Below are 26,839 nucleotides of genomic sequence, written 5' to 3'. Positions count from 1 at the left end.
GTGAGGGAGAGGGAGGCTCCAGAGGCAGTGCAGGAAATTGTTCCCTCTCCTACCAGCAAGTAGTCAGAATCACAGGTGTACTCTACAGACACTCCCGGGGGGGAAACCTCCAGCTCTCAGCTGCTGCACACTGCGTTAGCAATATCTGGAGGTAGGGGACACCCCAGTGCTACAGGCAGAGAAAAAGTCCCAAAATTGCTCATTTAAATGACTCTGCAAGTGAGCAATTATCCAGCTTGCATGTGCTGAGCCAGCAGGCTCATTGGATCATGCAGAAGGACAAGTTACCTACCACTAAATCCAACCCGCATCCCTCCAAGGACCCATGGGGAGCAAAGCCTGAGTCAATCTTCCTTACTAGCAAGAGGCATGTTCTCCAGCAGCCTCTAACCAAGGACCTCGGATACAAAGAGCTGGCAATTCCCACAAGAGAGAGTCTGCCTTTGTCAGGCCTTCCTGTACTTTGGGTTTCCCCAGGTGAGCCCCAGGCTGGGAGTGACACTAAACTCGTGCACAAGGTGGGCTGGGTCTCAATTCATCAGGGCTCTTCTGAAATTTTCACCTCTCAAGAAGCCAAAGATGAGAACAGGGGTTGAGGAAACTTCACAGGCTGGCACATCTCAATATTTCCTTCTTCAGCATTTAAAGCTGGTCTTGGGGCGGGGGCTTTTCCAGTCCCCACATACTCACAGGGAGGCTCCCCAGGCCGTGCCAGAAACAGCGCTGTAGCATGGAGGAGAACCCGCTCGGTGCTGCCCTCCTGCGGCTGCGTCCCAGCACTGCACCCACGAGGGTCCTGGCGCTCCCGTCAGTCACTGTCCGGGGAGCGACGATTGGCTGCGGGGGGCTGTGGGCGGGGCCAGCGAGGCCCGGGAGGGACGGGGCGAAGCCCGCGTGCTCGTGCTGTCTCCGGGCTCCTGCCGGGGTGTGTGGTTGCCAGCGAGATTTGCACGGAAATAATTGTTTCTTCTTCAAAGAGAAAAAGAAAACGAAATGAAATGAACCCCCACTGTTGTTCGGTGAGACCTGAGACACACCACTTCAGTTCTAGCGGGCAGCCGGCTGGGGACCCTCCGTGCAAAATAAGTCACGTTTTGAGGACCGGGGGTGGAGGGGGCGTACCGACTTTCAAGAACTTGAAACTGTACTGAGCCTGAGAGAGAGACAACGAGGCGTGTGCAACACACAACCATCGCAGTAATCCTGCTGCTCTCCATCACAGGGGACATAGCTATAGGTATTTACATGTCATCATGTTTGCCTCTCGATGCAGGTTCCTGTGTTTGGTTTTACATACGAGGTAAGTCTGTTGTGCACCCACATAGAGTATTCAGGTATGTTTTTGAATCCCTTCCTCATAAGGAAACTTCTCACTGTTGCTCTCCTGGCTTCAAGCTGGGCATAGCAACCCGGAGATAAAGGCGGAGAAGTGGCCAGGCATGAACCCCGATAAGCTGCCCATCTGTGCTCAGCCCCCATATTTTCTTGTGGTGCCCCTCACTCCTGACCAGAAGCCCCCTGTACCGAGTGGTGCCCCTCACTTGACCCCCAGCACCCCATTTCTCACTGGTGCCCCTCACTCCCGACCTGCAGCCCTGTCTGTTCCCAGTGGTTCACCTCACTCCCAACCCACTACCCAGTAATGCCCCTCCCAACCCACAGCCCCCCATTTCTCACTGGTGCCCCTTATGCCCAACTCTCAGCCCCAGTAGGTACCCAGCAGTGATTCATGCTATTCCAGTCCTGCACTCCTCTTGTACAAACACCCCACTTCTATCAGTGCCCCCCAGTCCCAACCCTTAACTGCTTGTGCCCCGTGACCTGGACTACTCCGCACCTCCCCCCCTCTCCAGAGACCTCAGTCCTGACCTACAGCCCTGCACTGTTCCTGTCCCGGGCTCTCCTCCTCCCCAATCCCTGCTGCAGCCCCTGCTCTGCCCAGTTCCCAGCCCCACAAGAGTGATGGGAGGGCAGGGCCCTACTACAGCCATGTGTTGGGCATTGCTGCTGAGCCTGTAGTGTGGGATGGGCCCCCTTCCCCTCCATGCTCACCCCTCAGGACTGCGCCATGGCGGGGAGCGGGTGAGGGAGCATCACCTGCTTTGTGTGGTCAACCTAGGCAATGAATTTCTCAATTGTCTGGACCATGTAGATGACATCCATCATGTCAAAGAAGTTGGCAGCTACGGCCATGTCCACGCAAAGCCGGAGAGCCAGAGTCAGCATTGATGGGCGTCTGCAGAGCAGAAGTGGGAGGTGAGTAGCATGGTAACATGTGAGCAGTCAGCATGAGCCCAAGAGCCATGGCGTGTGCCTATCCTCAGTTGGATTGTGGCAGACACGGCCCAGCTCCAAGGACAGGTGCTGCAATGCCCCCTCCAATGACTGTCCCACCTGTCAACCAGGGACCATGCGTTCAGGCTTCTGCTTTCCCTGGGGAAAAGCAGAGTGTATGACCTCCCAGGCGCAGTGCCCACTCACCAGTAGGGCGGTGTAGAGCACACGGGTGGTGTCGTTGGTGTGCAGGCACTTTGAGTAGTCGTCCTCCTCCCCGTGGCCCATGCGATCGCAGCGCCATGACGCCTGCTTCTCCACCGAGGGATCCCCGCTCACAGACACTGAGGCGAAGGGTTAGTGCAGGCAGGACTGGGAGGCAGTGATGCCAGCCGAGGTGCGGGGCCATCTGCCAGCAGATGGGAGAGGCATGTGCATAGAGAGCAGGTGCCTGGCCACCGAGGCCAGCCTGCAGCATTTTGAATGCATGAATGCATGGCAGGAGTTGCGGTGCGCAGGAGGTAAGGAGCAAAAGGTTTAATGTATGCTTAGGTAAATAGAGATGGAGACTGGTGTGCATGTCTACACTTTCAAACACCCATTAGGAGGAAGCAGCCGCACGCTTCAAGTTGCACCGTGCACTCGGTCTTGGGTTGGCCCCAGTTGCGTGCAGGGAGGTTGAGGCTTTGTGCTAGTTGTGCATTTTGATATGCAGCAGTGAAGGGTTTTGGCTTGGCTAGTTAAGCAATGGATCAGAATAGATGTTATTGAAGGCAGTGTGTAGGGTTGTCGGGCAGTTCTCGGTGTTAGTGTAGAAATGCAGGTTTGTGCTCAGTTCTGTTTCTGGCTTGGCTGTAGCTTGTGGGGCCACTTTGAGGCTGTTTGTGATGTAATGTCTTTGTGTCTGTAAGTTAAGGCTCTGTGAGTGTTTGAAAGTGTTTAACCTCCAGCTCCACAGGGACAAAGATCTTGTCCTGTGTCCACATGATCATAAAGATAGTTGGCGTGGCCGACATAAAATAGATAGGAACAAGTGGGCCTAAGATGTGCACAGTCGCACAATGAATGGTCTAAAAAACTTCACCTCCTGGCTGGTGCTTTTTTACGCTGAAAAGATTTGGCTGTGGGTCTTTCCTGTTGTGAGCTAGCTGAAGGATGAAGTTTTTCATTCGGTCTGCCAATCCGATCTGTGTTTTTACTTGTGCAATGCAAATATTTCCCCTTCTGATGGACCAGTGGTAAACGAGTGTGCAACACATGGTTCCCAGTCTTCAGTTTACAATGGTTAATGCACTGTAGGAAATAAGTCCTGATTTATTTGAGGAACTAAAAAATAAGGCCCAGTGAAGTAGTGGTGCTTCAGTATAATCTGTAGAAGTTCAGCTGTCCCTTGTCTCACAAGAAAAGATGGTCCCAATAAAAAAAAAATGCTCAGGAGACTTATGAGCTACTTTTTTTTAGTTCAGGTGTTTCAGATCTTCTCTGACTGCCTTTGGTACAAGTCTTGTTATTTCTTCTAATGGCAGGGTGGGGGCTTCTTGTCTAAGGGCTGGGTCCCGGCAGTGGGAAGCTGCATTGTCATTGTTGCAAGAAGAACGACTGTGTGGCTCCCCAGTTCTCTCCAGGTTTTGTGAGTCCCTTAAGTCCAGCTGTGGTCCTGCCCCCCTTGCCTGTTTAGTGCAATGTCTGCAGGCTTTCAGCCAGCTCTACCTATGTCATCCCTGAGGAGCTGCTGAGTTCGGGGGAGCCAAACCCATTTTATCAGTGCCATTATATAATTTAAAAAAAAAATCATTTTTATTTCTTTTTCATTCTCATTCATTTTTATTTTCTCCAGTCTCCAGTCCTCGTCTTTTCACTCTTTATTATTGCTCCCCCCCACCAACTTCAGAGGCCTCCAGCCACAAGGGAATTGGGAACAAAGCCAGCTCCGTGCCGCCCTCCCTACGCTTCAACCGAAACCCCTGCCCTGTGCTACTGCCCTAGGGCTCAAGCCGGGCTTTGCAGCCGAGAGATGAGGGCAGAGAGAGGGACAGCGGCTCCGGGCCCCGCGCCTGCAGCTCGGGCAGGCGGGAGATCGAGGCAGAGAGAGAAGGAGAACAAAGGCTGTCTCGAGGGTCCCTCGGGCGGTGCCCGCGGCCGGGGCAGGCGGGGTGGCGCTGCTCGGGCGGACACACGATGCGCGACATCGACTCCGGGCCGGGGAGAGCGCCAGCGCCGGGATCCAAGGCTCGTGTTCCCATTGGCCAACATAAGGCGTGAGGCGATTGGGTGGAATGGCCTCTTGGGCGGAGTCACGGCTCCGCCCTTCTTCGCTCTGATTGGCCTGTGCCGGGGAGGCCGACCACGAGCCCGTCTCCTTGTTCGAATTCTGATTGGCTGGCGGGTGTGTGCGGGCTTCTGCGCGCCGATTGGTTCGACTCCGATCCTCAGCTGCCCAGCTCCGCGGGTGCGCGCACGGGGGGCGTGGAGCCACGTGGTGCTGCTGGGCCCGACCGGCGGGCGGACCCGGAGCGCTGCGGCACGTGCTGTGGCGACCACGGCGGGTCGTGCGGGAGCCTGGGCAGGTGCCGCCGTGCGCGGGGCCCGTGGGGCTCTCCTCTGCGGGGGGTGCTGCAGCGCGAAGCTGCTTGTCTGTCCCGGGGCCCCTTTCCTCCCCGCCTGCCGCCTGCGCAGCCTCCCTGGCTCCTCGACGTGGTGGGCGGTGGTGCAGGGGGTGCACGACGGGCCTTTGCTTCTCGGCCGGCGCTGAAACCTCTCCAGCGAGCGCCTCGCCAGGCACCAGCTTGACCGGGAAAGAAATGCACACGTGTTGCGGTTCCGGGAGCAGCGCCGGACATCGCTTCAGTTCGAGGGGAGTTTGGGACCCTCGGTGTCAATAGTGTGAAGCTGAGAGCGGGGAGCTGAAGGGACGGTGTTATTAGTGCGTGCGTGCTCCGGGAACCTTACACTGTGCACAGATGTATCCAGTACGGCCGTGTGTGTATACCGACATGCAGAGTGTGTGTGTGCGTGTGTGTTACACACCCTCATTAACCCAGTGATCCTGTTACGACGTCTGTCCCTCTGTCTCTGTCCAAGGCGATAGTGATGTAGGTGTTCAACTCTCATCCTTGCACAGCACCGCACACGAGTGTGTGTCTTTAGTGCGGGTATCACACGTGTCATGGGGCATCCGCACCCGGCATCGCTGAAACCCGGCTCAGTGCTGCCCTCCTGTGGCCGCGCCGGGCATTGCGCCGGGGAGACCCGGGTGGGCACCCAAGCCGGCTCCGCGCTGCCCGCCTGGGGTTGGACACAACCGTGGTCCAGGGCGGCCGCAGCGGAGCGGAGCGGAGCTCGGCGGGCTGCGGCTGCAGCGGGACAGGCACGGCTCGCCTCGCCCTGTGCCGGGCTCGGGCCGCCGCGCCCCGGAGCGCTCTGCCCGCGGGCCTGGGCTCCGCGCCGTGCGACAGCAAACGTCCGCGAGCGGGCGGGAGCGGCAGTGTCCTTCGTGGTGCGCCCGCCGCGCGGTGCGTGGAGACGGGTCTAGCGGCGCGGGGCGTGTCTTGGGTGCGGGGGTGGCGGCTGGAGCGCGGGGCGCCGGGTCGAATAGGGGATGCGGATGGGGATGGGAGCGGCCGGGCCGGGCGGTGCCTCAGCCGGAGCTGACTCGCTCCGTGTCTCTCCTCCTAGGAGCCCGGGCCGGGACCCGCTGCTGCCCGCCCCTTGCCCTAATAATGCTCCCCCGTGTCCGTGTGTCTCCCGCAGCCCCGGGGTCGGGGTCGGTGGGGGCAGGGTTGACCCGCTAGCCCTGGCCCCTCCCCCGCGGCCCCGCTTTCTCGCCCCCGGCGCTTCCCCCGCTTGTGCCCGGTGCTTCCCCTCCCTCTTCCCGCCTCGTCAGTCCGCTCTGCTCCGGGCTCCTTCTCCTCCCCGCTGCGGTCACGTCCCGCCTTTCTTCTCGGCCCTTTCCCCGCTTTTCTCCCTCCCTTCTCTGCTCTGCCCGTTTCTTCCCGGCAATCCCCCCTTCCTCGGCTCGTCCCCCGCTCCCGGCTCTTGCTCCCCGCTCCGCGTCTCTCCCCGGCTTCGCTCCTGGCTCCTGCCCGGTTTCTGCGCCCGCCCCGGGCGGGTCCCCCTTCCTTCGCGCTCTTCCTCCTCGGGCTCTGCTCTCTGCACGCTTTCCTCTCGGCCCCTTCCCTGCCCTGCCCTGCCCTGCCCTGCGGGCTGCCCCTCTTCTGGGCTCTTGTTCTCCCGCCTGGGCTCTTCCTCCCCTTCTCGGGTCTCCCCCTGCTTCCTTCTTGGACTCTTCCCTTTTCCTCCTTGCGCTTTTCCTCTCCAGTCAGTCTCTTCCCCCTTTTTGGGGTCTTTCCTCCTCCTGCAGATCTCCCCCCGCCCCTTGATTCCTGGGTGTTTTCCTCCCTTCTCCTGGGCTCGTGTCCCCCGCTATTCCTGGGGCTTTCTCCCTTTATTCTTGGCTCTTTCTCGCTTGTCCCAACCGCCCCGTTCCCCTTGGGTCTCCACCTTTCCTGGCTTTCTTTCCTCCTTGTTCTTCAGTCTCTTCCCCCCTTCCTTCTTGGGTCTCTCCCTTGACCTCCCCGCCTCAGTCTTGGGCCTCTTCTCCCCCTCTCCCACCTCTTCCTCCGTTCATTTTTAGGTGCTTTCCCATTTATTCCTGGCTCATTCCCCCTGTTCTCCTTGGGGCTTTTCCCACCTTCCTCCCACCTTCCTGCTGTCTCTGCACCCCACCTTGGGTTTTTTCCTCCTGCCTCCAGGACTGCACACAAGCTCCTTTGCCCTCTGCCCGGTGCTGGATCATGACCCGCCTGCAGCCCCCCTCCTTCAGCCCCGTCCCAGACAGGAGCCTGCTCTCCTGGGCATGGCCCCTCTGCCCGAATGAGCCTTGCCCCCACCCTGGGCCTGCCCCCAAGAGCCCGGGACTCGGTGCAGTAAGCCGGGACCTCCCTCTTACGGGGCAGGGGGAGGACAGACCCCCGGGACCTGCTGCACTGCAGACCCGCCAGCTCTGAGGGTGCTTGCCCTGGGCACAAGCAGGGCTTGCTGGGGTCAGCTGGAAGAGCTCCCTGCCCCACATGAGGTGCCCCTGCCCTGCCCTGCCCTCCCGCCCGCCCAGGCACTGCCCGGACCTTGTGAGGGCAGGACCTCACAGGACCCTGTCTCCGGTCTCAAGTACAGGCGATGAACAAGTCTTCTCCGGCATGGCAAATATGATGGCCTTTGGCCCGCAGCGGCTGGGCAAGCACCGCTGGGGAAAGCAAGAGTGAAAGCCGGCCCCAGAGGACACTGGCCCTGAGCAGAGTCAAACCCAGGGGCCCTGCCTGATAGCACCGGGCCTTGGCCACGAGGCAGGCAGAGCCCATGGCTTTCCAGGGGCTCCTTTGTAGTGGGGCCAGTGCGTGTCCACAGGGAAAGAGTCAAGGGGCCCAGAAGTGAGGATGACAGCCAGTTGGTCCTGTGGTGTACAGTGCTGGGCTTCCCCCTGTGGGTGCTGTGGTCCTGGGTTCAGGTCCTGTCCTCTCCATGTTTTGTGGTGTGGCGTTTTCTTCTTTCAATGGAGGGGCCTGGGCACTGCGCCTCAAGGGGCCCACAGGTGGTATACTTTTTAGCCTTCCCCAGTAGTCTGGTGGTAAGGGTGCTACCAAAAGTGGTGGGTTCAAGTCCCACCCTGGTTGAGGCCAGTGAGTCCCTGGTGTCTGTGGGCAGTTGCTCACAAGGAGGCTGTGGTGGGATGGAAGGGGAGAAGAAAAAAATTTTTTTGCACTTTGAAAATCGCTTTTTCTGCCCCTGCGCCCCAAAACCAGGCCAAAAAAACCCAGCAGACACTGGGTGGTTCGGGACGTATCCAGTTGGGCTACAGCTCCAAATCCCCTCCAGCTTTCAACCATGATCACCTCTGAGCACCAGCTGTTAGGCAAGCGCCGGAGGGGAAGTCAGTTGCGTACTAGTTGGGGCCAGAGAACTGGCCCTTTCAAGCTCCTGTTTTTATCTTTCTCTTTCCCCACCACCACTTATATAACTCTTATCAGCATTGTACCTGAGAGTTACATGTTGAGCAAAGGTGGGGGCTTCAATTAAAGTGAGACAAAGAAAAATTGATTTTAGAAGCCCAAAGAAAAATGAACACAGGAAGCAATTTCATTCTTTATTTTTTTGTCTTCAGGGGTTGAGAAATTGCTGACTCTGATGGAAAAACTTAAGGCAACTAATGTTTGTAAGGTGGGTTGAGGATTTTTATAATAAAACTTGCCCTCCAAAAAGCTACCTAACTATAACAGAACCAAAATAGAAGCACACATTTCTTATGCTGCCATGTTGTACTAACTAATTTCCTTTTAAATTGAAAGGGACTCCAGTGCAGTAAGATGACATCCTTTTCTTGTTTGTAAGTAGGCAAAACACATGCTTATAAACAATCAATATGTTGCTTCACAACCTCATCCATCCAACCAAGAAAATAAAGACTCAAATGATTACACTGAAAGACAAAAATCATCTTCTGGATGATTAGGTTGCACTATATGTTTCCTCCGTGCTCACATTTGTTCAGAGATGTGGTTTACCCTTAGAGTTTTTGATGTTCCTGTAATATCCCTAATTCTAATCTCATTTTCCAATCCTGCTCCACCAGGGCCTCTCTGAAACATTACTGGGGTGAACTTTCACTTGGAGAAGTTATCAAATGCAAAAACCCATCATTTCGATACAGCTTTCTTGCTCCTGCCTCAATGTCATCCTACTTTGGACCTCCTCTCTCATGCTCACTTGTGTACACACACGCACAGACACTTTCACAGCACAGCAGGCTGGTGCTGGGGCTGGTGAACAGCTGCACAGGCTCTGAAGTAGACAGACAGATGAGGCCTGTGCTAACACCCTGGACCTAAACATCTTGAAACCCTGAAAGCAACAACTGGACGTGGCTGTGAACAACACATCTTTGGGACGAAACATATAGAAATGTCCCTGCTCCCTAGTTCGTCAGCCAAGGGCAGAAATCTCTTTCTCTGCCGGTATCTTCCCACGGTTAAAAAGTGTCTCACCCAAGGCCGGAATTAGGGTGCTGAGCCCTGCACATCCTGTGTGAGCCTTATGTGCTGGGAAGCCGCCCATTACAGACAGCGCCGTTGCCTTCCTGCCTTCCTTGCAGAACCTCCCAACTATGCATCCTGAGCCTTTTCTTTTTAATTCTCTTGGATTTAACACAGATCCCCTTTAGAGCAAGAAAGGAGCAGAAAGAAAGGTGCGGTCCGTTACTCACCGAGCAAGCTGCTGAGGCCTCTCTGACAAGCTACCGGTTTTGTTTTCTTCCGCTACCACCCCAAGTCAACCATCCCCTGTTAATTAGCATGCCCTTTATCTCCCCTTTGCATGCTGTGGCACTCCTCCCTCCAAGGGAAATGAATGAAAGGAAACCCCAACTTGCTGTTAAGTTACAACTTCCCGCGCCAATAATGTGGGCTGAGACAGACATACGTTATCGGTTTCTCCTGTGTCAGGGCTCATTGCTGTTCATCCACAAAGAGCCGTAGAAGTGAAGGTCTTACCTGTGTTTGCGATGGGAGCCCAGAGGTAGACGCACCAAATCACTGATCTTCTCCCCAACCTCTGTTAAGCTTCAAGGCAGAAAGAGAAGGTTGGATATTGGGTTATGGGGCATTAACTGACATCTTCATTCCAGCGACTTCATTGTGCTGCCATTTTTTATTTTTTTTTTAATAAAACAGGAAATGTGCTAAGCCACAATGCTTATCCCCGGTTCCTGTCTCGTTAGTCTGTGACATGGTACAGAAAGCTAGCAGGCAACTTGAAGCCCAGTTCAGTATGGTGGTTTGGGTATCTTGAGATGTAAGAAGTCTGGACTTTTGCTATCACCAGCCACCGTTATCCCTCACTGCACATGGAAGCGGTACATGGATCCAGGAAGCTATGCCCACAGCACAGCAGGTCTTTTATTATGCTTGCTGATTCCTGCCAATTCCAAGGGGCCTGGGGTTAGGTAATTCCACCCAGGGTATAAGAGCAGTTGGTGTGAATGGAGCAGCCCTGGAAGAAATCCCTCGGACAAGCTTAGCTCGGGTGACATGGCTCAGCTCTGTGTTACATTGCTTCCATTTTATCTGCCGATGAAACAGCTGCCTTGGGAAGAGGGAGATGTTTGTACGCTAATCCAGTGTACAGGTGCATGTGTATGCTGTGCTAGAACATGGCAAAGATGCAGCACTTGTAGGGTACATTTGTGTGATTAACCATTTGGCCGTTAATGAAAGAATGCCTTCAAAAAGGTCCTGATGCAAAGCTCCTTGAATTCAGTGGAAAGAACCTAACTAACCTGAATTGGGCCCGAAAAGAATAAACAAGTCTCTTTCAGATTTCTGTATTTCAGGTAGACTCCCCTTCAGTTCTTCATGTGTCCTTGGAAAATACTTTATTATGCCAGCTTAGCTTTAATTTACACCTTGTCTCAATTTCTCCTCTTTTATTTTTTTTTTTAAACTCCAACTGAGATGTTATAAAATGTAAACAGCAGAGACAAAAAGAACATGCACATGGCATGTGATCCAATACCATAGTTAATGATGCTGTTTAGATACTTAGCGCTGTTGAGTTTTAGGACTCCCTCTTAACTTCAGTGATGGATAATGTGACCCCTAAAACTTTCAATGTCCTCAGCTCCCATTGAAATCACTGGGAACTCAATGTTTGGCTTGCAGAGAGTTGTGGGTGGTTGTATAACTCAGAACTGATCCCAGTCCCTCCAAATGCTATTATCTGCATTAAGCAATGCTATTAGCTCTTGCAAGAGGTCACTTTGGGTAAGTATATAAAGCTAAGCAAAATACAGCCCAGTCCCTGTTGAGGGCACCTATGCGTTGCCTCGGTGGAAGCAAGTAGTAATAATGGTATCAGTTCAGTAGGAAAGGATGCTGTGGGGCCTGGTTCTGCTCTCGCTGGAACAGAGGAAGAGGAGAACCAGGCCCTATGTTAAAGGGAGTTCATCTTGGGTTTTCCTAACATGTTGAAAATAGATGTCTTACTTAGCGGCTCTTCTTGGGACTCTGTGTGATCAGGAGCCTAGAGATTTAGTACTAAAAATCATGAGGGCTGTTGGAAGAGCAGGAGGCATGTTGGGGGCTGCAATGCTTTGGAGCGGGCAATGGCCACCTCCTCCTTCCAAGAGGAGATCCAAACCCATCCACTGTTAGTTGTGCCCTCTCAGCCAGGGAAATGATTTTGCTGCTTTAAGGAAGCCTCATCTCCAGAGAGGAAATGAAGGCGGGTGGGAGGAAGAGTTGAGAGTAGTCAGTATTGTCTCAGTGGTGTAGGTGCCTAAGTCACTTGGAAAGTCAGAGGCATTTCTAACTTCTAAGGACATGACTACGCAGCAGCCCGTGAGCTTGCGGGCACATGCGTTAAGCCTATGCAGGGGCTGACTGCCCAGCCACGTGAATATGTCTGTATGCGGGTGCAGTTGCATGGGGATGATGCTGGGGTCTACGAGGGCACGTGCTGGCATGCTTAGAGCAGGAGCTGCGCTAGGAACTTGCTTTGTTGAAGTCACTGAGGCACGTTGGAAAATCCCACCAGAAATGCTCTTTTCACTGACCAGAAAATAACTGTATTTACCTCTGTGCTCATGCCATTAGTCGCTTCCTAATTAGGCCCTGATACATATTACCAGCTATGTTCTTTTGACTTTTTCTATGTCCATGTTATTTCTTGTGAGAGAATCCAGGAAGTCCGGGGCCCAATCTCTTAATAAGAGGGGAATTGTCACAGAGATGTAGGGATAATGGAGTTCCCGTTGACGCAGCGCTCCACTCTTGATAATCTCCAGAGCACACTCTTCTTTTGGTGCAGGTTTGTTACGTAACACATGGGACACTGTTTTCATAGCTGTGTCTGGAGTGGGGGATAGAAGCAAGAAAAATGTTATCAGGCATGTGCATTGCCTGTGGAATCTAATGCTCTATGATTTCAGAAGCGTTTGAAATTGCATCTTATTGTGGAAAATAATGCCTTACTAGAGGTGCTGAAGAAGGAGGAGAAGGAGGAAGAAGAGGAAGAAACTTGAAGTTTATATTAAAAAGGGAGGGATGCTTTTTTGAGTAGGCAGTTGTATTATTTAGTTACTTGGGCCAAAGCATCGGGTAAATTAAACAAACAAAAACTCCACAGGTAAATTCTTAAAGGTATTCAGGGACCCGATTCCCCTTTTTTGGAAGTAGGAGCCATATTTTAAAGGCATTTAGACACCCTTTTTCCATTTTCAAAAGTGTTTTAAAGCACTGCAGTAGCCCAAGTTTCAGTCTTCCTAAGAATTTAAGTCCATTTAAAAAATGAGACTTTTAAGAAAATGTCTGTTAATGTAAGTTCAATCTGTACCAGCTGTTGTAAAACACAGTAACTGAGCATGAAGTCATGAAAGAGGCCACAGCGAGCTAATTTTGTCTTGTGATTGTTATATCAGCAATGTAATTTTGAGAGAGAGTGAACATTTGCAAGGAATGCAGCAGGTATATTGAGTGAAATGCTAGTAGTTCTTTCCTCTCAAAGCTCAAGCTACAAATCTTCAGGAGGGGTTAAACTTTGTGAAAATGTCCAGAGAGCAGTGACTATTTTTCAAGGAAGGAGGCTGTTTTAGTTCAAGAAAAGAAAGAGAAAAGCAGTGTTTCATTACAAACAAAACAAAAGCAAAACTATTCATTGATTGAAAATATTGACAGATTTGAGCGCTAATTGTTTTCCACTTTTTGCATTGAAGTGATTTTTTATGGCCAACTGTAGAGAGGGAGTGTGCGAGTGCATGCATGCAGAGATGCTACCCAGCAAGGTCTACATAATAGTGCCTGCCTTACCAGTATTGATGTAGCCCAGGACACAGAGCGTGATGGAAACATTGGCATTCTCAACAACCAGCATCTGCCTCAAGGAGCTGAAAAACCCATCCAAGGCAAACTTAGTTGTAGAGTAGGGAACGGTAAACGGGATCCCAACTTTCCCTAGAGAGACACGCAATGGTTAGCTTGATGTGACTGAAATCCTTCAGTTCACAGACGCAGAGTCATGCCATTTTCACTTTGACTTTCTTTTCAGTAGATGTAAAATGTTGACTTGCGCCAACTAATCCTAGAACCTCAGCAGGCTGAAGGATAACACTAAAATCACTATAACATTTTTATTTCAAAAACTCCTCTAAAATATTCCCAATGAAAATTTCCTGTAACGTGTAGCCTAAACACAACACAGGACAGTAGGTGGGGATCAAAAGGTTTTTTTCCGCATAAATTCTGTATGATTGCCAGAACTCACTTGGGGCTAGCGTGAACCTTGAATCAAATCTGTCTAGCTGTCCCACATGCAAACTCACTAGTGTGCACCTGTGCACCATGTACAGCGAACAAGTAACATCCTGTCTCCTTATGGCAGGCATTGCTACGTGGATAGTTTGCGAGGAGTCATATTTTACTTCATTTTATTTTTGCTTTGCTTTGCGTTTTCACTGTGGGAAGGAAATGATTGGTGTTTGGTTTTAGTTAGGCAGACTTTTGTGACAGGGAAGCTTCAAGTCAGCAGGACTTGTAGGAGCATCAGGGAAATTCACCATCTGCCTTGGGCCATGATCGAGGTAGAAGTTTTCTGGAAAACAGTAATTTGTGTTTGACTGAGATCCTGGGGAGAAGAGGTGGCTTTGCATGCGGCCTGTCCCTGACCGTGTCACTTCAGGGTGAGGGTTTGCTGGGGAGGGGGAATGATGGATGCCCCAACAGTACATCGCTTCTCCACTGGGAAGCTGCCCTGAAAGTGTATGGTGGGGTACTGGTGCCAGCAGAAGGGGAATCAGTATATAAATCGGGAAGACTTGTTTTTGGCATTCAGTAAGCAACATAGTGAATCCAGAGCTGCAGTCACATTACCTAGTTTCTCAGGAGACCCTTTATCTTCCCTTTTGCAGAGTGTTTTCAAACCAAGCTTCTTTAGACAGTGGCAGGGTCTAAGTCGAAGGAAAGATTTGGACACTGACTAGCATTAAGGGTCTCTAGCCTGGGTCCTGCTTACCTGCCAAGGAAGAAACTGCAACGATGCTGCCCCTGCTCTCCTTCAGCATCGGCAAGGCAGAGACGGTCATGGTCACATAGCTGAGAACATTAATCTCCAGGAGCTTTCGCAGGTGCTCAGTGTCTCCCTTGAAGTAGCCAAAGTATGAGCTGCCAATGTGATTGAGGATCAGCATGTCTAGGCCTCCTAAAAGACAAGATTGGGGGCTCTGTAGTGCTACCTGTTATAGAGTGAAGGCATTCTGGATTGACTGTATGGCATTTTTTTTGTCCAGGCCCCACTCAGTCTTGTCTATCCAAACCACTGATGAGATGTATCTTAAAAAGCACTCACAAAATGAAACAGCCTCCTTATTTAATATAAATGAAAAACATATCTAGTCAACATACCAACAGATCATATGTCTACATTGTTTCTAAATAATATCCTTGACATTATTTAGTATGTTCTTATGAGTAAAGTATTAATTAAATGAGGCTGTGGGAGGTAACAGCATTGCAGCATATAGGTTCAGTGGTTCTTCACCTGGGAAACTCATGACCTGGTCTTTGGTTAGTAAAACTGAGATGAAGATCCGTTGCTAGCACGTGACACTGCCTTACAGAGCTGCTATATTCCAGGCAGCCAATTCTTAACATACCCCACAATTTCTCCGCCTCCTTCACCACCTCCTGTGCAAATGCCATGTTCTCCATGCTGCCACTCACATAGTGTATGGACGCTGCACCCAGCTCTCGACACTGCGTGGAAACCTAACACAAACAAATGGAGCGTTTTAGAGAGGGATTCCCATGTGCGGCTTCATAGGGAAATAAGTTGCTGGTGTAGGTACTCTGGCTGCAAGGGGCTGCACCACAACAATGCTTATCCCATGGTTCTGCCTTTGATTCTGCTTTCTGGAAGTACAGCAAGCACAGAAATGAATTTTTCTCTCTATGGGAAAAGGAACGTGACAAATGCATCATTTGAAAGATCAGAACTGAAGGTGAGCGTGAGCTTCTTTGTTGAAGCACAATTAATTGGATTACCCGGTAAAGACTGGTAACAAGAAGAATTAAACAGGGTTTTTTTTTTTGTCAGAATCTCTTATCTGAAAAATAATGTGTCTGAATAAACTCAAGAATTTCTAGGAATAATTTCCTTTGGGCAAAGGCAATGCATGAGAAACTGTATTTAGGAAAGAATGGTCTGGCTCAGTGTGGGTGTAATATTAGGGGTGGTGGGAATACAAGTTGGCAGACAGGCTCAGGCTGGCATCCATTTCGTCCAGTGTTTGGTTTGTTGTGGTGGCACAGCACCAAACACCTCTAAGGAAGATGCAGGGATCTGCGAGGACAGTCACAAGATTGGTGGGGTGGGCACTGGAAAAAACAAAATCAAAACAAAACAGAAACACGTGTATGTTGGAAAATATGGTGTAGCCTCAACTAAGGGCCATTATTCTGTCTCCATACATTGTGCATGCATGTATGGGTCTGAGCACCCGTATATGTTTGATCTGCTATCCCAAATGTGTAATCCTATCTGTGGCCCATGTTTAATGTCATATGCCCATCCCAGTGGTGTCTGAGCATGCTGCAAGCGCTCAGCTTCCACTCACTTTCTGTAGCTTGTCTTCTGTCCGTGCCGTGATCAAAATATGAGATCCCATGCGTGCCAGGTGGTAGGCCATTTGCTCTCCAATTCCACTGCTTGCTCCAGTGACAATCACTCGCTTTCCTTTTAGCATCTCTGAAGAGCCGTGGACAGAGAATGATGCGTATCACAATTATGTCCCTCCCCTTCCCCATCCAGGAACACCTGTGCCCAAGAACCATTGAAACTAACTCTTCCTGGCCCAAACTGGCCAACCTATCCTGCCCGCTTTGTTTCCAAGAGAAGACGTGACCAAGGGAGCAGTGGGCACTACACATATAACTACCACAGTATTGCAATGCACAACTTCTCCCTATGGAGCCTACTACCTCTGAAGAGCTCTGAGTAGGGCAAAATCGCAGCGTCCCACCACACTGTGGGGGTTTGGATTCAAACTCGACAGCCAACCCTTAGGTCACTGTGTGCGATCACGATTTCCCTCCGTTGATTTCCAAAGGAGTTGTATTCATTTATGCTGGCGCCTATCATGATGATGAGTGCAGTGGAAAATCTAGGTAGCTGGGGCAACTTTGGGCTTGGAGATGTTTAGATCCAGAGCTGAACTGTGTAGTTCACCTCCATCTTGATTCAAATGCAGACGAGACGTTTTATATTTTGTGGTTAAGTTAGGTTTTGCTGAGTGTTTTGTCAAGTTCTATCTGTTTTTTTGTAATAGTTGTAGCATTAACTAAAGGACTAACGGAAACTTTAATATATATCTATATCTATATCTATATATAGATATAGATATATAGATATATATAAAGCATTATTTCAAATTCGTGGCTTTGAAAGTCCTTGCCAGTCCTAAATATCATCCTCTTATGCCTTCTTGGATGATAACAATGTCTCTCCATACTTGCACTCAAATATGCTATGCCATTTTTTTTTAAATTAGAGAAAACATTAGCTTCTCAACAGTCCTATTCCTAGAGTCACTTTATTTTGAAGGGCTGTGGGCAGGAATTCAAAATCCTCGTGCAACTGTGGTATTTTAGAAGAGACTCATAATAATGCATAACACCTTGCCCTGGTTTGAAAGTACATGCTTATTTGAATAACTTACCTACTTTAAACTCCTGCTTTGCTGAGTAAAAGTAGATGGCCAGCACCAATCCCATCAGGGGAAAAAGACTCTTCAGTAGCAGACCCATGCCACTGCAGACGTGAACGTGAGAGAGAGAAACGCTTCCCGTGTGACCCACGCAATCCGGGCAGGTATAAACGTCCTTGAACACGGGCTGCAAGAAAGGGCAGATTTCAAAATGGTTTCCTTTTCTTTAGTGGCTTGATTACAATCACCTTTAAAATCCGTGCTTAGCTATTTGTCCAGTTTAGCACACATTAACCAAAGCAAGAGTGCCATTTGGACTTTATGCCACCCTTTGCATACTGTTCATGCTGTGGTTGGAGCTGCGCCCTCTGAGCATGTTGAAAGAGAGGTAGTCATGTCCTTGGACTCTGCAGATGTGGGTGCAGTTCCCAGTTTTCTTACAAACTTTTGTGGGGAGGGCAGACAAGGTTTTTTGGGTGAATCTGGTATCTTTTATTAGACCAACTCAAATACTGGGAAAAATTCTTAGCAAGCTTTCAGGTATAAATACCCTTTGTCAGGCTGAGGAAGCATTTGGGGAGGGCATTTGCTCTTTCTATGCTTTTGTTTTCTCAGCTGCACAATGCAGGTAATACTTCCCTAGTGCTTGGGGGAGCTGGGGGATAAATCCATTGAGAAATCTCAGCTGCTTGGATACTATACAACTCCAATTGAACGTTGGTGTTTGCAACACAGGCACCACAGTCCCTGGCATTGCTGGTTATTTGTGTAATACTGGGCAACGGACAGGTCTGTACATTCATTAGCACACTAAGTTTAATATCTGTAATAACAGGTGCTAACTTAATGAGCCATAATTAGCACTACTGCACAGTAGTGCCAGTATACATCTTTTACGTGATGCTAATGCACAATAAACTAATTCTATTGTGCATTAGTACAGCTTTTGCCGTGACGCGCTAACGTGCAGTAGAATTAGTCTACTGTGCTTTTAGCATCTTGTGTAGATGCACTCGCCGAGTCCACTGCCTAGGCATAAAGGCCATGAAGGAAGACAGTGGTAGAGTGAGCAAGCAGATAAGTGAGATGCACCTTGTAGTCCTTTAATATTTCCCACCTTGTCATTACTAAGAAAGCGGGCATGTGTGAGTGAGACAGAGTGACCCCTCCCTGGGAAATGGTACTGTAGGTTTTCTGCTAAGGCTTTTCTACGGAAGGGCTGAAAGGAGACGAGAGCGTTCTGGTGCACTGTATTAGGGACAGGGGCAGAGGAAATCAACCTGAATCGCAGGCCGGGGGACCGGGGGGAGCAGCAGGGAGGGCGCGAGGAGACTCCCGTGCTGGCGTGGAGAGACCTTGAAGAATGCAAACGCTAACGCTTCACTAAACACGATCTCTAACCAGAAAGTAATCCTCAGAAACCACCTCTTCTCAGCTGGAAAACAGTGTGATGCTTTGGTAGCTGTGTGGGACTGTGGTGAGTGTTTGGTGAGGACAACTGTGGTGATTATTTGAGGTCAGTTGGGCACTTTTGGGGGGAAATGATATTTCTGTGGGAAACTTGATTGTTGCTTTTGTCGCCCAACTTCTCGTGCAAGTGTCGTGGCAATATGGTGATACTTGTGTGGAAAACGGTGTGGTGAGACGCCAAGTGTGTGGTGGGAGGGTGACTTCTTTTCACGTGCAAGACTGTGTGCTGGCTCCGTGGTGATTCGGGAACGTTTTCGTGGTCCTGGGTGGGAGTCTGGGGACGTGTGCGGGGTTCAGTCATGGCGTGTGGAGATAGGGTGGTTTTTGTGTGAAAAGTGGCGGTGTTGTGCGCTCCCGTGGGGACGCGGCGTGGAACCGTGTGTGGGGCACGGCGCTGTCTGCGGGAAGCGGCGTGCTGACTTGGGACCTGCGGGTGGAAGAGCCGGCCGGCGGGGATTGCGTGCAGCGACTTAGCAACTTTGTGTGGGAAAAGTGTGGAAAAGCGGCGAGAGCGGGGTGGACACCCGGTTGGATGGATGATAGTTGGGTAGTTGGGACCCTGCTGCGCTGCAGACCCGCCGGCTCCGGGGGTGCTTGCCCCGGGCACAGGCAGGGCTCGCCGGCACTTGGCTCCATTGCGCCCGCAATGCAGCCAAGCCCGCTGCCCTGTCCCGCACGAGATGCCCCTGCCCTGCCCTGCCCTGCCGCCCGGCACTGCCCGCACCCCGGGGCGGCGGCACCTGGCGGGGCCCCGGGTCCGCAATGCCCGGCGCGGCCACAGGAGGGCGGCTCTGAGCACAGCGCCTTCCCCGCCGTCACGGGCTGCGGCAATGCGCCGACGCGACCACAGGAGGGCAGCACCGAGCAGCGTGGTCGTATCCCTTCCGCGGCGCCGCTCCTCGTGGCTGCCGTGCTGAGAGCGCACCACGGGAGGGCAGCACTGAGCCGCGTTTCCTGCACGCCGCGGTGGCTGCCCCGGGGCCGCGGCTCGTGCGGGGGAGGCCGGGAGGAGCCGCCTGACCCCCACGCGGCGCCGGGAGCTCGTCCCAGCCCCGAGCGAGGTGCTGCCGCCCCGGGGTGCGGGCAGTGCCGGGCGGGACGGCAGGGCAGGGCAGGGGCACCTGGTGCGGGGCAGGGCAGGGAGCTCCCCCCGCTGAGCCCGGCGAGCCCTGCTTGTGCCCGGGGCAAGCACCCCCGGAGCCGGCGGGTCTGCAGTGCAGCAGGTCCCGGGGGTCCCCCGCCCCGAGAGGGAGGTCCCGGCTCCCGGCACGAGTCCCGGGCTCTCGGGGGCAGGCCCAGGGCGGGGCAGAGGGGCCATGCCCAGGAAAGCAGGCTCCTGCCTGGGACGGGGCTGGAGGAGGGGGCTGCAGGCGGGCCGTGATGCAGCACGGGGCAGGGCCCTGCCAGGAGGGCAGAGGAGCTCGTGTGCAGTCCTGGGGGCAGGGGGCACCGGTCCCCGGGCTCAGAGGCCCCCACGGCCGGAGCACGGCTCTGCCCCAGCGCAGGGCGGAGGAGGGCATCCCACAGCGGGGGCCGCTGGCCTGCCCCTCGCGCCGCTCCTGTGCGCCTTCGCACGCACAAGCTCGTTGTGACGGTGAGCGGTGTCCTGGACGCAGCGCGGTGACCCCTGTACGAGGACAGCCGCCCTGGGGCGCTGGTCCGGTTTTTGTCTGGTGGCCGCCCGGCTCGTAGCCCTTTGCCTTTTGGGGCCGCAGAGACAGCTCTGCAGCTGGACCTTGGTCTGAACCAGGCCCCAGGGAGGGTATGTGGGCAGGCAGCCTTTCCTGGGTCCCCACGTATCCGCGCTTAGCAGGACATGGCTGTCCAGCTCCCTGAGGACAGCCCGAGGATGATGCTGCCCCGCAGGTCTCCACAAGAGCCAGGGGGCCGAGGCACAGTGCTGCGAAGCGCGGGTTGGGGGTCCAGACTCCCTTGTGGCTGAAGGCCTCCGAGCCCCCTTCTCTGCACCCCTTGGCTGGGGTCGCACAGGAGCTGGGACCCCACAGTCGTCCCTGCTGAGCAGCCGGAGAAGACCCTTCCCCGCAGCCCAGGGGGATGTGCTGCACGGCTCCGCTTTTTCCAGGCAGCTCCCGTGCTCGGAAACAAAGGCAGACCTCCCGACGTCTCCGGACTGGAGCAAGGGCGGCTGGAAGTGTCACCTCTCTGGCATGGCAAATATGATGGCTCTTGAACTGCAGTGGCTGGGTTAGTGCCACTGGGGAAAGCAAGAGTGAAAGCCAGGCCCAGAGGACGCTGGCCCTGTGTAGTGTCAAACCCACAGGCCCTGCCTAAAAACACAGGGCCTTGGTCATTGGGCCACGAGGCAGGCAGGTGCAGCAGGTTTCCCAGGGCTCCCCTTGTAGCGGAGCCAGTGTGGGTCCACAGGGAAAGAGTCAAGGGGCCCAGAAGTGAGACTATCACTTAGCAAGGTCCTGTGGAGCACAGTGCTGGGCTTCTCCCAGTGTGTACTGAGGTCCTGGGTTCAGGTCCCATCTTTTCCCCCTTTTGTAGGGAGTTGCCTTCCTCTTTCAATGGAGGGCCTGGGCGGTGCGTGTCAAGGGGACCAGGCCCAGAACATCTTTCAGCCTTCCTCAGTAGTCTGGAGGTAAAGGCGCTACCCTAAGTGGCAAAGGTGGTGGGTTCAAGCCCTACTGTGGCTGAATACACAAGGAGGGTGTGTGGGTGGTAGGAAGCTGTGCTGTGATGGGGTGGGAAAAAGAAGTGGGAAAGATGTTTTTGCACCCTGAAATTTTTTTTTGCTTTTTCTACCCCTGCACGTCAAAACCAGGCCAAAAAAAAAACCCGGCAGACACCGGGTGGTTCGGGACGTATCCAATTGGGCTACAGCTCCAAGTCCCCTCCGGCTTTCAACCATGATCACCTCTGAGCACCAGCTGTTAGGCAAGCGCCGGAGGGGAAGTCGGTTGCGTACTAGTTGAGGCTAGAGGACTCAAGCCTTGTAGGGACTTGAACCCACAGCCCCTGCCACCAGCAGCAGTGTCCCGAACCACCCTGCTAATGGGCCAGCCTGACACAACCTCTTCCCGCAAGTCTCTTGACCTGCCTCGCCGCCTGCCCTACAAGCAAATAGGCATTGTGCACCTGCCCCGAGGCTTAAAAGGGTCAGACAGCCAGCACCTACACTCAAACACACAGTAGCGCTCCACCACTGTGCTCTGCTAAACCCTCTCCTCCTGGCCCCTTGACCTGTCACCTGCACTGTGCACCCCTGCACTGGTTGCTGCGGTGGGCTACATAGCACCCGGGGGCTGCCCTCTCCTCTCCTCTCCCCCTGCCTGGGCAGGGCCCCTCTTTTCCGCCGCTCCCTGGAACGAGGCGGCTCCTGCTGCTGAACCCTGCAGCAACAACCAGCGCACCCCCTGGGCCCTGAGCCCGGCTGGGGCTACAAGAGGGGCTCCCAGGGCAGGCGGCCGCCCCGCGCTCACCCGCTCCGCTGTGTCCCGGGGTAGACAGTGATGTACCGGGGCACGGCCACCCTCTGCACGTTCACCGCCCCCGAAACAGCTGCCGGGTGCAAGGGCCCCGCGCTACAGCCCAGCCCAGCCCAGGGTTTGCCTTTTTCGGACTCTGCACCCTCCTGCCTCGGGGCCTCCCCGGCCCCCAGCTCGCCTCCCCCGGGAGCCTCTCGCCGCGGTGCTGCCCCGGCCTGGGCACGAGGCGATGGCCCGCCGGCCCGTCTCGCCCCGCACGAGCTGCCCTTGCCCTGCCCTGCCCTGCCCGCCCGGCTCCCGCACCAAGGACAGCCCCGGCGGCGGGCGGGCGGGACGAGCTGGCTCGTTGCAGCCGTGCAGGGCAGGACCCGGGGCGGCAGCACCTCGCCCCGGCCGGGCTGGGCCGGGCTCCCCGCGCTCCCCCGCACCAAGCGCAGCCCCGGGGCAGCTCGCTCGCCTTCGGGGAAGGCTGCTCCGGCCCTTCAGCCAGGCCCCGCCCCCCGCCGCCCCAGGCTCCAATCGCGGCTGCTCGGGCAGGGCTCAGCACCAATTGCAGCCCCGGGTCCAAGCCCTGGGCGGGGCTCTACTGCGCATGTTCCGGCTGCTGCCTTGCTGGACGGGCGCGAGGTGCCCCGGGGTGCGCTTGGTGCGGGGGAGCGCGGGGAGCCCGGCCCAGCCCGGCCGGGGCGAGGTGCTGCCGTCCCGGGTCCTGCCCTGCACGGCTGCAACGAGCCAGCTCGTCCCGCCCGCCCGCCGCCGGGGCTGCGCTTGGTGCGGGAGCCGGGCGGGCAGGGCAGGGCAGGGGCAGCTCGTGCGGGGCGAGGCGGGCCGGCGGGCCATCGCCTCGTGCCCAGGCCGGGGCAGCACCGGGGCGAGAGGCTCGTTCGCCAAAAGCCTGGCTCCGAGCATGAGCTGTTACTGCCCCGGGGGAGATGAGCCCGGGGCCGGGGAGGCCCCGAGGCAGGAGGGTGCGGAGTCCGGAGAAGGGAAACCCTTGGTTGGGCCGGACTTCAGCGCGGGGCCCTTGCACCCGGCAGCTGTTTCGGGGGCGGTGAACGTGCAGAGGGTGGCCGTGCCCCGGTACATCACTGTCTACCCCAGCACACAGCGGAGCGGGTGAGCGCGGGGCGGCCGCCTGCCCTGGGAGCCCCTCTTGTAGCCCCAGCCGGGCTCAGGGCCCGGGATGCACATGGGCTGCGCTGGTTGTTGCTGCAGGTTTTAGGGAGCAGCAGAAAAGAGGGACCCTGCCCAGGCAGGGAGGAGAGGAGAGGCCAGCCCACGAGTGCGATGTAGCCCACCACAGCAGCCAGTGCAGGGTTGCATGTCCAGGTCTCCCCCCACTTTTGTGGGGAGTTGCCTTCCTCCTTCAATGGAGGGCCTGGGCGGTGCGTGTCAAGGGGACCAGGCCCGGAACATCTTTCAGCCTTCCCCAGTAGTCTGGAGGTAAGGGTGCTACCCTAGGTGGCAAAGGTGGTGGGTTCAAGCCCCATCTAAGTTGGAGCTGTCGTTCCCCTGGTTGGACAGTGAGTGCCTGGTTCCCTGGTGCCTGTGGCCTGGTGCACACAAGGAGGCTGTGAAAGGTTGTTGGATGGTAAGTGGGGGTAACTAAGCTGGGATGGGGGCAGAGGGAGGTTGGGGGTGGTAAGGGGGGGAAGCCAGGATGGGGGGAGATGTGAGGCAGAGAGAAAAAGGAGGAAAGGATAAGAGAGGAGAAAAAAGACCTCAACTAAGTTTTTTTACACTTTGAAAAGAAGATTTTCTTGCTTTTTTGGGGGGGGGGGGGCCTCCTCTTCTCCTTCCCCACCCCCTTCTCTTCCTCCTGCTCCCACCCCCCCTCTCTCCCTCAGCCCCCACCCCAGCTTCCCCACACTTGGGCCACAGCCCTGCTTGACCTCTTGTGCCTGCACCTGGCCACAGGCACCAGGGACTCACCAACCACTGGCAGGCCCGAAGGCTCCAGCCACAGTGGGGCTTGAACCCACCACCTTTGCCACCTAGGGTAACACCCTTACCTCCAGACTACTGGGGAAGGCTGAAAGATGTTCCGGGCCTGGTCCCTTTGACACGCACTGCCCAGGCCCCTCCATTGAAAGAGGAAGGCGACTCCCCACAAAAGGGAAAAAGATGGGACCTGAACGCTGATCCTCAGCACCCCCAGGGAAACACCCTGCACTGTGCACCACAAGACGTGGCTGGTTTCAGGCCTCACTTCTGGGCCCCTTGACTCTTTCCCTGCAGACCCGCACTGGCCCCACTACAAGGGGAGCCCTGGGAAGGCCATCGCCCCCGCCTGCCTCATGGCCTGGTGGCCAAGGCCCCGTGCTGTCAGGCAGGCCCTGTGGCTTTGACTCCACACAGGGCCAGGGTCCTCTGGGCCTGGCTTTCACTCTTGCTTTCCCCAGCGGCGCTTGCCCAGACACTGCGGGCCAAGGGCCTTCATATTTGCCATGTTGGAAAGGACTTCTTCCAGCTGCCCGCACTCGAGTCCAGAGACATCAGGCTGGAGGCCGGGATCTGGCTTTGTTTCTGGGCATGGGACCTGCCCGGAAAAAGCAGAGCTGCACTGCACGTCCCCCCTGGGCTGCGGGGAAGGGTCTTTTCCAGCTGCTCAGCAGGGACCACTGTGGGGTCCCAGCTCCTGTGCGACCCCAGCCAAGGGGTGCAGAGAAGCGGGGCTCGGAGGCCTCCAGCCACAAAGGAGTCCGGACCCCAAGCCTGTGCTTCACAGCATGGTGCCCGGCCCCCCAGCTCTCAGGGAGACCTGGGGCTGGGGAGCAGCCCTCGGGGAGCTGGCAGCTGTGTCCTGCAGAGCGCGGATACGTGGGGACGCAGGGAAGGCCACCTGCCCACATACCCTTCCTGGGGCCTGGCCCATGGAAAGGCCTATGGCCAAATCTCAGCATAGAAAAGCCCCAGCCACGAGGTGAAGTTTTGTAGACCATTCATTGTGCGACTGTGCACATCTTAGGCCTACCTGTTCCTACTGATTTGATGTTAGCCACGCCAACTACCTTTATGATCGTTTGGACAAAGGACTGTCCTCACAAGCTACAGCCTAAGCAAGCTACAGCCAAACCACAAACAGAATGGAGCACAAACCTGCATTTCTACACTAACACCGAAAACTGCTCAACAACCCTACACACTGCCTTCAGTCACATCTATTCTGATCCATTGCTTAACTAGGCAAACCAAACAACCTGCAAAACCCTTGCCTGGTGCATATCAAACTGCACAACTAGCACAAAGCCTCAACCTCCTTCCACACAATCGGGGACAATGCAAGACCAAGTGCACGGTGCAACTTGAAGCGTGCGGCTGCTTGCTCCCAATGGGCATTTCAAAGTGTAGAGAAGCGTGGCGTGGTGTGGTGGTATTCATCCCACGACTGGGCAGTGAGCATTAGGGGCTATAGGCTCTACAGGCGGGATAGAGAAGGAAGGACGAGAGGGGGTGTTGCACTCTATGTCAGAGAGCAATACACATCTTCTGCCAGCAAAATGGGGTCGGAGGAGATGGAGACACTTTATCGTGCATCAGCAGATGCATGGCGAACAGAACCAAGGAAGTGATACTTCCCCTCTATAGGGCGCTGGTCAGACCGCAGTTGGAGTACTGCATGCAATTTTGGGCGCTGCACTTCAAGAGGGATGTGGATAACCTGGAGAGGGTCCAGAGAAGGGCCGCTCATATGGTTAAGGGCTTGCAGGCCAAGCCCTATGAGGAGAGACTAGGGCACCTAGACCTCTTCAGCCTCTGCAAGAGGAGGTTGAGAGGCGACCTTGTGGCTGCCTATAAGTTCATCCCGGGGGCACAGAAGGGAATTGGTGAGGCATTGACTCCAAGATGAACATGGGCTGACAATGCGAGGTCACGGTTGGCAGGGCTAACCGGACGCTATTGTGCATCCACAGGTGCATCTCAAGTAGGGCCAAGGGGGTGATCCTCCCCCTCTACGTGACACTGGTCAGGCCGCAGCTGGAGTACTGTGTCCAGTTCTGGGCACCCCACTTCAAGAGGGATGTGGACAAAATTGAGAGGGTCCAGAGGAGGGCCACCCGCATGATCGGGGACAGCAGGGCACACCCTACGAGGAGAGGCTATGGGACCTGAACCTGTTCAGTCTTCACAAGAGAAGGCTGAGGGGGGACCTGGTGACCATCTATAAACTCATTAGGGGGGACCAGAAGGGTTTGGGGAGACCTTGTTTCCCCTAGCGCCCCCCGGGATAACAAGGAATAACGGCCACAAGTTGTTGGAGGGTAGGTTTAGATTAGACATCCGTAAGAACTACTTCCCAGTCAGGGCGGCTAGGATCTGGAACCAACTTCCAAGGGAAGTGGTGCTGGCTCCTACCTTGGGGGTCTTTCAGAAGCGCCTTGATGCCTACCTGGCTGGGGCATTTGAGCCTAGTTTCCCTCCTGCCGAGGCAGGGGGTCGGACTTGAAGATCTACAAGGTCCCTTCCGACCCGACTTCTATGATTCTATGAAGCACTCAACAGTCCTCATCTGTACTTCTCTAAGCAGACGTTAAACATTCCCCTTCCTCCTGCCCACCCCAACCCACACTTGTTGTTCCTGAGCTTACTTCTCTTGCTTCTGTTCCTTCTTCTCCACCTGCCCTTCAGGGACCTGCATGAGTACACAAAACAGAACTGGAGCTGGCTGGCAACGAATCCCACAACCCAGGAAAAATAGAGTAAAAAGTATCTCCCAGTGCCCATCGTACTCTGGAGCTTCATGTCCTTTAAAAACAAGGGGGATGTGACAAACCTCCGGTTTACTAAAAGAGGATGAGTACCACCCTAGCACTTACCCACTTATGACAACAGCAGGACCTAAGACACAAATCCTGTGTGTGCGCCTGCCCCAGGGCTCCCACCTTCCACAAGGCGCTAA

At 54.6% G+C, this 26,839-nt stretch overlaps 1 protein-coding gene and 1 long non-coding RNA gene across 4 annotated transcripts; one reads left to right on the top strand and one right to left on the bottom strand.

Annotated features, from left to right (window-relative positions):
* The first annotated feature begins 885 nt into the window (after positions 1–885).
* Positions 886–10,416, top strand: LOC132244907 (uncharacterized). The gene is made up of 4 exons (XR_009456736.1): positions 886–1,300; positions 2,153–2,256; positions 8,432–8,487; positions 8,900–10,416. It is a non-coding gene; the product is annotated as an uncharacterized LOC132244907 (long non-coding RNA).
* A 1,448-nt stretch (positions 10,417–11,864) lies between these two features.
* On the bottom strand, positions 11,865–26,572 carry LOC132244905 (11-beta-hydroxysteroid dehydrogenase 1-like). 3 transcript variants are annotated; one of them, XM_059717708.1, is made up of 7 exons: positions 26,529–26,572; positions 17,030–17,204; positions 15,929–16,059; positions 14,969–15,080; positions 14,329–14,514; positions 13,128–13,271; positions 11,865–12,171 (listed from the first exon to the last, which is right to left on the bottom strand). In XM_059717708.1, the coding sequence occupies exons 2-7, from the start codon at positions 17,115–17,117 to the stop codon at positions 11,951–11,953; spliced, it is 882 nt and encodes a 293-aa protein (XP_059573691.1). In that variant the 5' UTR covers positions 17,118–17,204; positions 26,529–26,572; the 3' UTR covers positions 11,865–11,950. The 3 variants fall into 3 exon arrangements, with proteins under 3 accessions (XP_059573691.1, XP_059573693.1, XP_059573692.1); XM_059717710.1 differs by lacking the exon at positions 15,929–16,059 and having other exon boundaries at positions 17,034–17,204; XM_059717709.1 differs by lacking the exon at positions 26,529–26,572 and having other exon boundaries at positions 17,034–17,124.
* Between the last annotated feature and the right edge of the window lie 267 nt (positions 26,573–26,839).

Source organism: Alligator mississippiensis, chromosome 14 (assembly GCF_030867095.1).
Source record: "Alligator mississippiensis isolate rAllMis1 chromosome 14, rAllMis1, whole genome shotgun sequence".
Lineage (NCBI taxonomy): Eukaryota > Metazoa > Chordata > Crocodylia > Alligatoridae > Alligator > Alligator mississippiensis.
Note: the sequence above shows the minus strand (reverse complement) of the source record. Positions and strands in the feature narration are given on the sequence as shown.